The sequence below is a fragment of the Numida meleagris genome, chromosome 2 (genome assembly GCF_002078875.1).
Source record: "Numida meleagris isolate 19003 breed g44 Domestic line chromosome 2, NumMel1.0, whole genome shotgun sequence".
Taxonomy (NCBI): Eukaryota; Metazoa; Chordata; class Aves; order Galliformes; family Numididae; genus Numida; species Numida meleagris.
Window position 1 is genome coordinate 110,737,459 of NC_034410.1, and position 15,924 is coordinate 110,753,382.

The window sequence follows — 15,924 nt, forward strand, 5'->3', positions numbered from 1 at the left end:
ATGTTTTAGCTCCGTTTGAAAATGTGGACAATACAAACTTCAAGCTCCAGCATATTACTGGGAAGATGAAAGACGAATTCTTTTTTTTTTTTTTTTTAAATACTGAAATGCTGCTGGACTGAGAGGAACAGAAATTCCTACAAAGAAGTAAGTTTAAGCAGTATGGGCAATATTTGTCATAGGTGGACAGTTGGTCTGGATGATCTTGGACGTCTTTTCTAACCTTTGTGATTTTATGATTCTATGTAAGTGTATGAAATGAGACCCAGAGAACGAGGTATAACACATAAAACAAACTATGTGAGCAAATCATTAATATTGTATTAGAGCATTTTTGGAGAAGGTGTATTACTTCTGGCATGTCTTAACTTTTGAGATCGAGGCCTTGTAATATTAATAATATTCTCTAAGTATAGCTTTTATGGATGATAATGTAACACAGAAAAGAGCAGATGGACTCCAAACAATCTTAATAATATATTATATCTATTTCTTCATGCTTATATGCATATTTTAGAAACCAAAACACTTCTGGTACTGTATAAATATTTAATAGTGATAATTTAGAATATACTGATATAATATTACATCTGAGTATTTTACATCCATTTTCCAGAATGGAATTGCTTTAGTTACAGGGCAGCTCCGTTGGATTCACTGAGCATGTTCATGAGAGAAAGCAATTAGTACTCAGCTTCATTAAGTTTATATTTTGATACTTTCCACACTAGAGGAAAACATTACATTATGGGCAGAATTTAAATAATTGCTTAAAAGTTAAGAAAATGCTTCAGTGCTTTTCTGACTAACAACAAATTTAAACATATGCACAAATGGCTTTATGCACTGAACAGATCAGCAATCTTTCAATTTTTTTCCTAAAAACAAACCTCAGAAAATGCCATAATGTACTTTTTTTCCCCCCAAAAATAATACAAACCAAAATAAAAATCTAAGTTTTTCTATATTTACCTTTTCAAACTTAAGCTATATACAGTTTTATACAAAAAGACCATGATGTACTGAATAATGGCTTGCATGTTATTTCCACAAATGCTTCATGCATATCTTCAAAACCTTCTGGAATATTTTGAGCTTTTTAGACCCATCTTTTGCCAATAAGTAGGATCTTTCAAATGAATTTATTTGCGTGCATGTGAAGGCAATGAGTATTTCTAGAACCATACAGCCCTAAAACAGAAATAGTATCCTGTAAATGCCTTTAACTAATGCAATTGTATTTATGGTGGTAGCTACAAAATTCAAATGCTTAAGACACATCTTAAAAAAATGAATGGGATACCACCCATATTTAAGACATTTAAATTCAGCACAAACCCTTAGCAAATACTAGCATAATGTAGAAATATACATGAAAGCTCCTTGCATGGATAATCGTATGGGCTTTTCACTGAAAATGTGCAAAAATTCATGTAATATACAGAGAAGTAGAGTGCAGGACTAACCTCTCCAAACAGTTAAAACTAACAAAAGGTTCTACTCATGACTTGCATGCTAGTCCTTCATAACACCATCTGTCAGACTTAAATCAAGCTTATTTATGAAGGAACAAAGTATATCCAGATTTGTTTTGAATCTAACTGCTGTGTTTCTGAAGTTGCTCCATTGTTTTTTCCACATTGGCACATTGCATGTTTTAAAGTTTATTACAAGTTTTAAACAGTCTTTTACAAAATAATGGGCACCAAGAATGTTTGCATATATATATATATCATGGGCAGTGAGGCACTGGTACAGACTGACCAGAGAACCTGTGGGTGCCCCATCCTTGGAGTAGTTCAAGACCAGGTTGGAAGGGGCCCTGGGCAGCCTGAGCTGGTGGGGGGCAGCTGTGTCCATGGCAGGGGGCTGGGACTACATGACCTTTAAGGTCCCTTCCAACCTGAGCCATCCTGTGATTCTGTAATATAAAAGGGTGCTACTAGGTGTGTGCTGGGGATATGCAGGTGTTCCACTGCTGACCTATGCTTTGCTCACATACATTTCTTGCTGGATATAAAATGGAAATTCACAGTTTCATATGAAAAGTTGCTATGTGAGCTGAGATGACTTTTTGGGCACTGTGATTACAAAGGAAAAAACAATTCCTAAAGAAAAACAAACAAAAAAGGCATGTTGTGTACAATGATGACTGCCTGGCATGGCACATTTGTGGTCTATCTGGCACACCAAATAAGGCAATGCCACGATCTTTCTACTGGTATTTCCTTCCTCTGACTGCAGTGGTACTCCCAGACTGGAGGACTGCTGTCACGCCAATCAGAAGGGAAAGAGTATCTGTTCATGGAGAGATTATTGCTTTTACTGAGCATTTGCACAGAGGATGGATGTCCTTATTTTAAGGTGATAACAAACAAGGCTATTTGCACTAAATACTGCAGTGCTCTCAGCACCATAAAATCGTTGAAAATGCCTTGCAATATGTCGCTATATACATGTATACGTTTATATATTGTGTGTTACCTTGGATACAAGGCTTGCTCTGTAGGCAGCTAACTGCTTCAGATATTCCTTCTTGGCAGCTTCAGTTTTCTTTTTGTATACCTAAAAACAAAGAGTGTCACATTGGTAAATTAATCTGGTTTTGTTTTTATATATCACAGGTGTGTCTCATGCATCTTCATAAAGTCTTTCTAAGTAAACATCCTTTTCCTCCTCATGTATTCTAAAGAGTGAAATAACAAACACCAAATATTTAATGAAAATATTGTTTCAAGTGTGAAACACCCTTTAACTACTCGGCAGTACTGAAAAAACACTATCACTCGTAGCATCTCAGGTTTAATTCTTCAAAGTTAAATGCAGGGCATACTTTCAAATGGGACATTTAGTGACAGTATGGGCTTCTCCACTGGCTTCTACTTGTGATAACAGTTAAAAGACTCTGGGGAAGACAAGAATGCTCTGGAGGACACGTGAGATAAATGAAGGAGGAAATGATGGCACCACAGAGATCAACCAAGTGGCTTTCTCTCTTCCCTGGAAAAACTGTTGCGGGCAGTCAAAGAAGCTTCACGGAACTGCTAAGGATAAAAAATGTTAGTCATTATCCCAGTCTTGATCCCATATCATTCTAATTAACTTCTCAGGAGCATAGATTTCTGCACATTTCTCTCAACTCACCAAATTATTTTAAATGCAGCATGCACACAATCTCATAATAAATTAAAAAGCCTTGAGAGTCACTTCAATTTTGCCCAAATTTCAAGATCAAAGATTATCTGCAGGGCATGGCAGGACTTCATCGCATTACAGTAACATGATGTTATAAAAGTGTACATAGGGTTGAAAGTTCTCAAGAGGAGAACGTGTTTCTGACCTGTGCAGCCCAGCTAATGACTTGCTGTTAGCGATGTCAGTGGCAAATTCAGGAACAGGCCAGAATTTCTCTTGGCAAACACTATCATGCTTTGTTTGTTTGTTTGTTTGTTTGTTTTTCTGAAAGAGTAGATTTCGGACCTGCCCTCGTAATTAAGTGGGATTAATTCCTAGCCTTCTCAGCTGTAGAGACAAGCTTAAAAAATATACAGATTTGAAGTTTTTATATAGAAAGTGCTGGTCAAAAATGTTTTTTGTTTCACCAATATTCTGATTTCAGGAACAATCCTCACATATGGGCTGGCAAAACTACCTAAAAGGATTAGAGATTTTTCTTCCCAGGGAAGCAAAAGATTGTAATGGAAACAGAGAAGTCTTAAGCTTCTAAAATTGTAAACACAGAGAGGAAAAGAAATTGGTTTTAGCTGTGCAACTGCATCTGTGCCCTCTTGTAATTTCTCCATATTAAGATAAATATATAGTGTTGGCTGATCTATTGTTTTGCACAAAAAATAGTAGCATTTTCTTTTTAAGTTGTAACCACTTGTGATTATTAGGGAAATGTACAGTTTGCTTTGTAAATGAATAAAAAGTTAGTCAACAATCTGTTCTTAGCTGCTAAAATGAATTTAGCTTGACCTACAGAACAAAGACAAAGTTATACTGCTTTTTATATTGCAATCCCTCTGCATCACTCTGATAGCCAGTTTAAAAAACACAGCTGAACAAAGAATTTTACAGAGAATAATGATCTTCAAAAGATCATGTATCTACTACTTCCACATTGGGTTTTATTTTGTATTACATAAATATAAAAAATATACGCTCCTGCTGTGCACTTACAGTCACAGCATATTGAAAGAGTCCCCTGGGACCTGACTTTTCCCTCAAATAATCATATTGTTCGAGGTTAACTCAGTAATATGAAGCTAACAACAATTCTGCAAAGCTCCAACTAAAACATCACTACTTCATAGGAAGTATTGCCTTCTTTTCTTGGGTCTTCTGGTGGGACAGTAATAATCAAATGAACACCATGTCTTCCATCGCAATGCTGATGTTAATTATGGCAAAGAAGGTCTTTATGGTAAAATGTTCTTGCTGCATGGGGAAAGGTTTTCGATGACCCTAGCTTACTTTCTTGGCTTGCATTGGCCAGAATGGTCTTTACAGGCTCACTTGCCTGGAAGGAAATATCTTGATGTTGATGTTCAGGCAAAATACAAGTGGGTTGATGATTTTCACATTAGTTTTGGAAATTCTGATTGGTCCTGGCTTATTATAAAGATTAGTTTTTATAAAAATTAGTAAGTTTTTCCTGTCTTGGACGTTGTTCATTTTCATGAATAACCAGGTCTGGCTGTCAGTATTCTTCTTTGCATATAAATGCAAATAAATGTAGCCCTTGCAATGGATATCATTTCACTGAGATTGTGCTAGACTGGACTTGTACTGTGTGCTTATGAAGGCAGAGCAAGCAGGGAGTGTCCTCAGCATTTATACCTAATACAGGTAGAAGCAAGTCAGCTGCCCTTCCCAACCTCTTTATTTTATCTTTTTTTTCCACAGCTGCAAGAATTTTCAGCCCTCAAGCTTAAATGGTTTTGTGTTGTAGTAACATTAAGAGAGTTCCATCCTTGTGGTGCTTTTGGGGAGGAAAAAGGCTTGTGTCATCATTCAAGTATGCTCTAGAAAATGGCTGAAGCTCTACTCTGTTTTGGACTTAAGACTGTGCCAAATTCTGAAACACAAAATTTCTAAAAATACATTTACCTTTTTTCCTGTATCAAGAATTCTATTCCTGTTCTTTTGTTTATCTATAGTGTCTAATGGTAATATTTAATTTTATTTTTGACATCTCAGAAATCTCTTGTATGAGGACATTTTCTTTTCCTCCCTCGAGCAAGTAACAATTGTTAAATAAGTAACTTGACAGAGGCATATATGTACAGAATTAAGTAATTCCTAGCTTGCTGTAATTCAATTAACATTATAATTGAATGCTGATTGATTGTCACTCAGGCAGTAAAGGCACATTCTGATTCAGCTGCAGATTTTTTTTTCTTACACAGTATTTTATTTTTTCCATTGTCCAAGTTGTGGAAACTGAATGTTGGCAGAAAAAACATCATTTCCATATATGCAGGGTGGGTCACCTTTGTTTATTCTTATTCTCTTCAGCTTGTTAGAGCAACCCCAAACCACCACAATTACATTCATTTGTCCACAAATGGAAGCTGCTGGCATTCTCTTCCTACTGTGCTTCACGAATGCAAATTCACACAGCATAATACATGGGTTCTTAATTTACTATCTAATTACATTTCCCAAGTGCACCCACCAAGGTGGCTTCAAGTTCCCTTACACCGTTAGCAAAGCATGTGGGAATATAGAAAAAAAACATTTTTGATAAGAAATATGAAACAACACCTTGTGTGTATAAGCACAGATGATAGCATTTGAATTATGCCACTGGAGAAAATGAATGCCGTGGATCTCCAGTGGTAACAGTTCCCAGACCACTGTACTGGCATCCTTTAGGTCCAGTTCCCTAGGCTGACCATGTGCTGTACCTACACTGAGGGCTGAACTCTACTAATAGCAATAAATATCCTTAATCTGGCTGCCCCAAAGTTTCCCTTGGAGATAGATGGGTTGTGGGTTATATGGTTAGCCACATGTACTCACAAATACCAGATTTACCAAATCAAAACCACAGTAGAATATCTGCACTTCTACTTTATGATGCCAAGTTCTGGTTATGTTTTCCTTTATGTGTTTTAGTGGCTGCATGTCTTCCTAGATCACAAATTCCTTCAGGCGGGCTTTGTGTCTCCTGCACTATTCTGTGTATTGGATGATATGAAATTCATTGCTGATATATATAATGGAAATAAACCTGTACCGCCATGAACTAAGTTTTCATTCTGGTTAGCCATCTTTTCCCAATGTACTTCCTCACAACTTGCTTGTGGAGGACTATCAACATATCACAACAAACACGGCAGCAGGAGCCCTACATTATCCAGTGTGGCTTTGCACCCTTCTTCCTTCAGGGGAACAGCACGTGGATATCTGCAAACATGCCCTTGGTTTTTAATATCAGGTTCGAATGGAAGAAGGAACAACTTACTACAGTCCTCTGATATTAGAGAGTTGAAGATAGTGAGCGGAACTGACTGATGCACTTAGAAGATGACTTTCAGAGTTTGTTTTGTGGTAGTATGAAAAATCTTTGTGTCTCCCAGCTGACAAAGCAAATCACAAAGAGCCATACTATTTCCTTGACTTTTCCCAAATAGCTGGAAAGAATGAAAAAGAAGGGGAAGTATTCAGTTTATCTTGTGGGTGTCTCCTTAGAGCTGCGGCTTCCAAGAAATTATATTTGTCTTTTTAAAAAGATGTAAAGGTGCCCATGTTTGTTTCGATGGAAGTGTACCATAAACCTAAAAAATAGTACATGCAAAAACAAAAAGGAACATGACTGATTTTGACTTTTTGGTCTCTGCAGTGTTATTACCCATGGGAGCGTCATTTTCACAGGCTATAGTTACAGGAATGGTATCTGAGAAAATATGGTAGGCTGCAATCCAGAATTAAATTCCATGCTCAGATTGCCGTTCCTGGCCCTACATACCTAGGCTCACAGAAAAAAAACTTGTATTTTTTCCAAGTGGGAGACATATCTCTAGTTTTAATCTTTTGATTTTGAAGCAAAGGCACTTAGAACTGCACACATTCTTCTAAAATATGGAGAGAGATATTCCCACAGCAGTCAGAAAAAAATCCTCAGAATTGCTTAATGGATACTGAAATATGTTACCATTTGATTTTTAATCTAGGTACACACAGTAACAAAACGAGGCTCAGTGCTAGTTCTATGGCTCAGCAGTCTCTTAGACTGCAGATCATGAAAATGACACTGATGTTAGAGGCTTAGGGGAAAGAATTCAGTCTTTCTGGCATTCAGGGTAAAGATCACAGGCCAAAGTCAACTTTAGCACAAACAGTGAAACTCTATGGAGTTCATTGGATCTTGCAGCCATTTACGCCAAGACTAAATTTGACCTTTCAGGCTTGATGTTTGCAACTTACAGGAGCAAGAGTGTTTATTTCACCAAGAGCACATGGGATAAAAGTTGGATACAAAACAAATGACATTAAACACACAATTTATTTGGTGATTATTTGCACCTGCTGCTATTCTTTTTTATAAGTGGGTCTGAGCACAAATGGAGCATAATAATTGGGCCTAAGTCCAGTTGTGTACGCAGATAATTCAAAGTCATGTCCCCATCAAGCTCAAATATATGGATAAAGGGTGGATAAGAAGAATGAGTAGAAAATTAAGGCTATTATTTACGAACGTTGCAGCAGCGGTACTTGGAATTCAGGATCCTTTTGGCTTGGCTCTTTCCAAACACAACAAGAAGGGGAAGTGCAACTACAGCCAACTCCAAGGCCGTGTGTTGTGTCTATTGTATGTAGCAAAGAGGGGGATAGAAATCCACCCCTGTGGTGGTGGGGACTTAATGGCTTAATGTTCCCCACTGCTTCAGTGCTCCTGGGAGGCTGGGGATGACCAACCTGCTAGGAGGACTGAGCAGGACTATAGGCTGTATTACTCTAAACAGGGTAAGATACACCAGCTGCTCTTGTGAACTTCTTTTGTTCTTGTGTGTGGAGGTTTCACATCCTGAATGCACAGTGCAGTTTCAGTAGAGAAGTTTCAATACAGAAATTTGCCGAGAAAAACAGTGGAGCTCCCAAACAGGCCTAAAGTGCAGCAATGGTAAGAGCAACTTTTCCAGTGCAAGTAGCTGGGAGGGAGGGCATAAGTTTGCTTTTTGTTATACCTATTCCTGAATCCTTTTTGTCTGTAATTCACTTTGGGAGTATGCACACACAGATGTACCTTTGCTTCCTATTCTCATTTACAAAAATAAAACAAAGCTAAATTTAAATGTTGTGTGGTGGTTTGTTTGCAAAATTGAAGGTACATTCTCATCCTTTTACAAGCATCTCAGTTATTCCTTGGAGATTACTTCATTAGCGCAGACATAATAATAATAATAAAAAAAGGTCATTATTATGAGTGGTATAAGAAGTAGATAAACAAACATCTGCACGAGCATAAGTATATGAGCATAAATAAGAGTAAAAGAACCTGTAAATTTATGTTTCCAAAACGCTACTGACTACTTGAACTTGATCTGCACATCCTCTGGAACTATCCCCACATCTGCAATGCAGCCTCTGGCGCTGCCCAGTGCCATGGCACCAGGTACCCCAAGTGCAAGGCCTTGCGATGGGCCAACCATGGCTCTTCCACCCATGGCTTGAGCTCATTTGTCTCATGAAGTGACACCAAGTAACAAAGCACAGTGCCTAGTGGGAGGTCAGGTCTCCTTACAGGCCAGGATGAGCCGAGCCCCTTGAAACATCAATCTGAGATCATTTTTGTGAGGCTTTGGTGTTCTGCCAGAAGTTATGCTATATCTAAGTGTCATCATGTCAGACAGGAAGTGTTGGCCAGCATTACTTTTAAAGCTCCTCCTAGTCTACCTGATTCACCCTAGCACTGGATAGTCTGTTTACAAAACTTCACTGTTCTTTTCCCCCAAAAAAGCAACTTATAAAGCATGCTGAGCTATTTTTCATGATCAAATCAGTCTGGGCTATTTTCAGTGACCAAAATAGAAACCCTTGAAAGCTTGTGCATTATAATGAAAATGCTAACAGCATCAGAATCATTGACACTAATGCACGAGGACTTCAATTTACTTAAGCATTGGTAACATACAATCCAAGTTCCATCAGATTTTAAAGAATAAACTGCAGCTTTTATCTAGTGGGTCTTTGAGCACCAATGAGGAGTAAATTATTTGATTTTGTAAGCTCAGAGGATTTGTCAGCTGCCTCATAAGTATAATTCTGGCTCTTCATATTCCTGCTGCTTCTAATTTAGCAGGACAGGCTCATAATTGAAGCAAATTAACTATTTACACTTGCCACTTCTACCAGGGGAAGAGGACACATCAGCAGGAAGGAATGAGTAGGAAATTAAATTCTTCCCACTTGTGTCAGATCTGCCCTTATATAAACACATTAACAGTAATTTCATGAGGCATCAAACATAGGAATAAATACTGAAGGATAAAATAATGAGGAGTTGCAATTGAGCTAACTGTTGCAGCTAATATTACTGTGTATGAATTATGCAGCCTGAAAGAAGGCATATGTTACCAGCACTCATACAGTCGCTTTCCCTGCTTTATCTGATCTTTAATTTTGGGGTCTCTTAAGTGAATCCATCTTTCCTGCTGCAAGGCCAGTGAAACATTTAAGTAAACCCACAGAAACACATGCACCCACATACACACGTATACACATACATATACACTAAACTGTTCATATAAGGCCAACTCCATTCCTGCTAGAATTCCAGTTAAATTGCTGAATTTACTCTAGAGATTAATTTTGTTGAATGTTGAATAGACATTGAATTCCATTTTTAGTATAATAGCACATTTATTAAGGTTTTTGGCTGAAGTTTTAAAGTGACACTAATGTAAACAAGAACATTTTGTTTGTAATTTGCCACTTCTATTACTGCTTTATGAGGTCTCCAATTAGAAACTTAAGGTTCATTTAGTACACATACATCTGGTACTGATTTAAAATGACTCTCCTTTTTCATCTAATGACAGAAAATGACCTAAGTAGCCTTTTTACCTAGTTTGAACCAGCATTCTGTCTGAAAGCCATGGGCTCGACCATTTAGCATGCTGAACCCTCCTCCCTGGGGCCTTTTTTTCTCCCCTTTGCAGTAAAAATGTGTGCAAAGGGCAATGATGTACATAAATAAGCTATAAAAAGGGGATGCACAGAAGAATAGTACTGACTAAGGAGAAAACAATGTTTATGATAGTAAGACAGGAACTAGAAAAGTCACTGAAAATATCCCTATGCTGTGGCTACGGCACTTAGAATGTATCCCAGCATATTACTGTTACAGCTGCATTCCATTGAAAGGTTTATTAATCAGAACACTGTTATAAAACATTTGCAGTGAAAAATGAAGGAAAACACACTGCCATTGCTTCTGTTTACATGTAATTATTGTACCCAAATTAAAATTTGAGAAGAAACTATGACAAAGCACAACGTCACTTCTACAATCACTTTAATTCCTAGATGCCTCTTTGTATAAAGGTTTGGTCAAACAAAGCACAGATTCACACCACTGTTTGAAAATGGTCCTCAGAAATTAATGGAAGCAGTTATAGCATGTGACACAAAAATGCAAATATCTTCATAGGGTAAAAGGGGAGCAAAAGCACACTGATACCTGCTTTAATCTAATAAATTGCAGTAGTTGCACGGTAAGACAATCAGTGTGTAATACATTTTAAGTATAAATCCCTCCTAACATCAGCAAGGCACCCAGAACAACGCAGTTCATAATAACTGTTTCTTCATTATTCAAATTCTATTTTTTCAAACAACATTTTCCTAGTTTCTTCACAGTTTAAGAAACATATGTGGCTCTTGCACAAGCCCTTTAAAACTACAGTCTAATATGTCAGGTTAACAAATTTTTTAACAAAGGCTTGGGCATACATATGCTGCCTTTAGGTCATTACTGTACAGAGTTTCAAAACCTTTATTTATTCCGTGGTCAATCTGCAGGGATAAACAAGAATTTCTGTGCTAGCTAGAAAAAGCTAGCTCAGGTCATACAACAGTGAAGTTTTCATTCTGGCTTAAAAAGATGAGGTTATTCTTCTTTCTCAATATCTGCATTATGTTCTACTTTCTGATTCATTTATATTTACTATTTAAATAGTTAAAAAAGTTCAAATTCAGAAAACATAATTTGGAAACACAATTCTATTTAAATTCAGAATAAGCATTTGCTTGCAAAACATAAAAGCCAGAAGCTTTATGATAATTGAATTTTTTTTCAGCAAGTATAATTCATCAATAAAGAATTTCTCTAATGATGTTTTTGTTTCTTTAGTTACCTACTGAATTTCTGAAGCTTCTTCAATGTCAAATTCCAAATAATGCATTAATTATTAGTGTTTTTGGAGTTCAGTTTTCCTACCACAGACACAGGTTTCATAACAGTTACTAATGCTATACATCTGAAAAATTAGGCCTTTAAAATACAGACTATCTAGTCAGTTAAGATGTCTTGTAATCATTACTTTGTACTATTAGATCTCTAATGGAATAAGGAATGAGTTTAAATTTATTCTAGAAAATGGGATTGCCATTTTTTTGAAATAGGGACTATCTTTTATTCTCTTTGTACAGTGCTCAATTAAAAAAGGCCTGGTGATAATGAACTGGCAAAATGAGTCAAAGAGCAACAAAGATATGCTAACACAAGCTCTTGAAATAATTGGTTTAAAAATCTAGTTTTATTCATTTTTTCATGTATGTGTTATGCGGATTCCACAACACGTCATTCTGCTGGGTTCCAACTTAAATTAAAGACAACAGAGATAAGGAAAATAAATTTTGTTCAGCTGTTCCAGTGTAGGTCTTTTTCAATTATTACTGTCAATCCTGAATAGAAAATACAAGTCAAAGCTGAACTTTTTAATGCACTTTTCTTAAGTCAAATTCTATGGAAAGGCTGGCAATTTTTTTCCAGGTACTACTAAAATGTCAGATTCAATGAAAATTGTATAACGTAGTCTTTTAGCTTTATCTCTATTACAAAGTCCTTCACTATTATGCATGAAGTGAAATCTTCTGCTTTGTAAGCAGAGAAAAGATTGTGAAATGAAAAATAGTGATCATTGTGACAGCAACATATTTAGGGTCATTATGAAACACTGGAGGAAAAAAAAGAGCAAGAGTTGGCTAAATATTTTTTTTGTGTGTGTGTGTGTCATCACTAGAGAGAGCTGACTAGAGAAGAAATGGCATCAAAACTTCTTACTTGTGAACTTACCAAAAGCATACTCAGAACTTTTTCTGAGAGTGAACATCTACCATCATCAGCTAAGAGAGAACCTCAGTACTGGGAAGGTCTGAACTGCCTGTCTGATCAAAGATGTAATCTTGGCCTTTGCTGGACGTATTAAAAAAGGCAGAAGGAAGAATACACAGCACAACAAAAGAACCTTAACCATAGAATTGTAGAATCATTTACATTGGAAAAGACATTCAAGATCATCAAGTCCAACCATCAACCTGATTTACAGAGTCCCATCACTAAATCATGCCTGTAAAGTGCCAGGACAAGTGATATGTTTGATCTCTAGATCCAGAAAGCTACTCTTTCTCCAGCTAGGTCTTCTAAGTGCTGACATTATTGTACAAAACATATGAGATAGAGTAAGATTTTTTTTTTTGATTAGTAAGTGCCAAATACTGATTCTTACTACACTTTTACCTTAGCAGGGAACTAGATGTACATATACCACCTAGTTATTCGTGAAGAAAACCTTTTTTTTTAAGCTCAAAAGATTTTACCTACAAAAAAACACAGTACTATTTTCCTTATTATTGTTAGACATATTAACTGTAATTTATTATGTAATAATGATATTCTCAGAATGAATGAACGAATGAGACGCACTTTTGGCCCCAGTACTCCTGGCACTTTTGCCTCCACCTGTGTCTCCTGCAGCCAATCTAACTCCCATTCAGCACATCCTTTCCCTCTAGAACTGTATCTTTCTTAAAGTTCCCATTTCTTTATCTATCCAATCCATGCTGCTTTCAGTTAGTAAAAATACAACCAATAACAACAGAAAAGTAATGGTATGCTAAAGCAAGAATGGTATTTGTCAGCTGACATCACTGTAAACCCATGAATGCAGTTAGCAACCAAGAGCTACCCACTTTTATATGGGACCTGAATGACTCAGAGATTTCTGCAAAGGTTCAGAACCAGCTTTGCTGAACTCAATGCAGGACCAAAGCCTTTCCATGGAAGACAGAAATAACTATGGGATGTTAATTCCACAGCCTACACGAATGTCTAGACCCATCCTAGGTCCATCCCTTAAATCTATCTGGAAAAAGCCAGATATGCTGGGAGAGGGGATGAGCCTCGCTCTCCTCCTAGCATCATGGGGCAGGGGAAAAACTGAGAGCTCCAATATGTGTCTGCTGCCATTGTACAGGAATATATTTATTTGTGGCAATGCACACCTACACCACACTGTCAAAGACAGGGTAATGCTCTCCTGTCTGCCCTGCTGAAGAATATTATCCCCACTAATTTCAGCAAAAAAGACTACTAGGTGTAATCTGAAAGTTTGTGTCACACCCCAGCAAAAGTGATTTCATAGATGGACAAAAGAAATGAAATGATGCTCTCCTTATCTTAGTCTCTTTAAACCACACTCCTGATATAGCACATATTCAAGTTTCATCCCTGCAAACAAAAGAAGCTGCCTACAGTGCTTAGATGACCCAGATAACATTTTTTTGAAACAAGGCCTCTGAGCTACAGCACATACTGTACCTGTTTTTGTTCTTCTCCTAAGCCGTCCCACATTGAAGCTACAATTTTAGAGACTTCACCAAAAGTAGCATTGGGGTTTTGGCCCTTGATGGCTGCTTGAGTGTCTCGGAAGAATAATGCATAGGCAGACACAGGCTTTTGTGGCTCATTTGGGTCCTTCTTCTTCTTCTTTTTGGGAGTTTTGGGTTTCTTTCCCATATCTGAAGCAGGTCTCTTCTCTCCTCCGTTAACCTGTAACATAAAAATAGAGAAGTACTATAAGAAAAGCCAACTTAATTTAGTGTACTGTGCATCAGGAGGAGTTTGACGTATGAGAAGGTGAAGAGGATAGAAGTCACAATTGACCAGGTATGACTTTCATCACATGCTTTTTTTTTTTTTTTGATAATGCAAGTGACAAAACAGACACAAGTATTCAAATCAGAAGAACTGCATGGGGAGAACTACTGGATATTCTCGATCCGAGCAAAAGCCTTTTGTTTTTTCATTATATATTTCACTGTGTGGTGTCCAACAGCGCCCAGGTGACTCCAGTGAACGATGTTGATCACTGCGGCTCATTAAACATGAGAACACTGCGATGCTGCAATTTGAAAATGAAGGTGATTGTTTCCTAGCCATTACGTTACAACATCACAGTAGATACTTTGTATCTTTAATAAAAAGTTAATGGATGTTGAGCTTTTTAGAAAAATATGGAGAAATAGAAATAGTGTGTTACCCATTATTAATTTATCCAAATTTTAGTGTCTTGCCATTATTTCATTCTATAGGGCACACAAAACTACCAGCTAAATGACAGTTAAAACTACTGACTAAATTGTAATTAACTAGGTCTCCCTACTCAATTCGGCAGCATCATTCTAAAGTCTTCAGGCAGTTTTGCGCAAACTCTGTGAACAAGGAGACCTGACAATAACTGGAGCCATAGCTGAAGTTTTTATATTTATTATTTGACAAGATTTTCCTCCTTTCAAAGTATTTTTCACTTAATAAGATTTAAAATTTCTTTGTATATTAGGATACCACATTACTTCTTAATCTAGGCGATATGCTGCAGAAACTTGTGCAAGAAGTCTGCTGGCTAACTGTTCTGAGAACAGCTCTAAAATCTTATTCTCCAACCGGAATGATCAACAATATTCAAAAATCCACTGTTAAAAAGAGAGTACTCACATGGGAAATTCTGTTTGTCTTATATGAAAATAACTACATAAAAAAGAATACCAGAATTCCAATACTAATAACCTTGCAAATGGCTGAGATGATGGCCTACCTTATGTTCTCATCAGTCTATCAGCTTCACAGGCCCCACTTCTAACCACCAAAGCAGAGACAGATGGGAAATAAAATAAAAAACATATACTCTGCTAGGCATAGACTTGTGCCTCAAAGTCCCTGGAGGTGTAGTTAGCTCATGGTAATCCACCTCCTGTCATGGCTTATTGCTTAATTATGGTGATGTATTTAACTTATTTATCACAAGAAAGCAATAATCTTTCACTTTAAAGAAGTGTACATTAACCATGTTGCACACATAATAGATCAGAAGAATATCTAGTGTAGGATTTAAAACTATCAAGTAAGGCACATCGTTGATATCTAAATGTCCCTTGAGAAGCTGGAAAATGTCTATAAGCATATTTAAAATAAACTGCAATAGTACCAAAGCCTTTAATGGAGCTAAGAGAGCTGTTTTATGCACACTATCTTGCAGTAATCGCTGTAGTTTAAAATAGATTTTAATCAAGCACCATCTGCATAATAGGTTGAACAGACAACATAGAATTCTACTTATAACTCTTATCATATAAAGTAAATATTGTAAAACCTCTACCACATAAAAAGAATATGCTGCAGTAGTTCTTTAGTAATCATGTTTCTGTTGGTTAATTCTTGCTACTTGCAGTCCTCTCACTATCTTCCCCCCTAAAAAACATTATACAAAATTCTCTCCTAAGTGATATTCAAATGAACATGGAAGAAAACCCTGTTATCCGTCTATGAAGAAACACATATTTGAAAACCAATAATGCTTCCAGAATTTCACATTTATACTTGGTATTAACCAAAGAGATGTTTAGCAATTCAAT

General features: G+C 36.8%; 1 protein-coding gene across 4 annotated transcripts in view; it reads right to left on the bottom strand.

Moving 5' to 3' along the window:
* TOX (thymocyte selection associated high mobility group box) overlaps nucleotides 1-15,924 on the bottom strand; it is a 225,183-nt gene that overhangs the window by 24,157 nt on the left and 185,102 nt on the right. For all 4 annotated transcript variants that reach the window (XM_021386701.1, XM_021386698.1, XM_021386700.1 and 1 more), the window contains 2 exons: nucleotides 13,832-14,062; nucleotides 2,485-2,565 (listed from right to left, as the gene is read on the bottom strand). In XM_021386701.1, coding sequence (XP_021242376.1) covers nucleotides 2,485-2,565; nucleotides 13,832-14,062 — 312 coding nt within the window. The remainder of the gene's footprint in view (nucleotides 1-2,484; nucleotides 2,566-13,831; nucleotides 14,063-15,924) is intronic.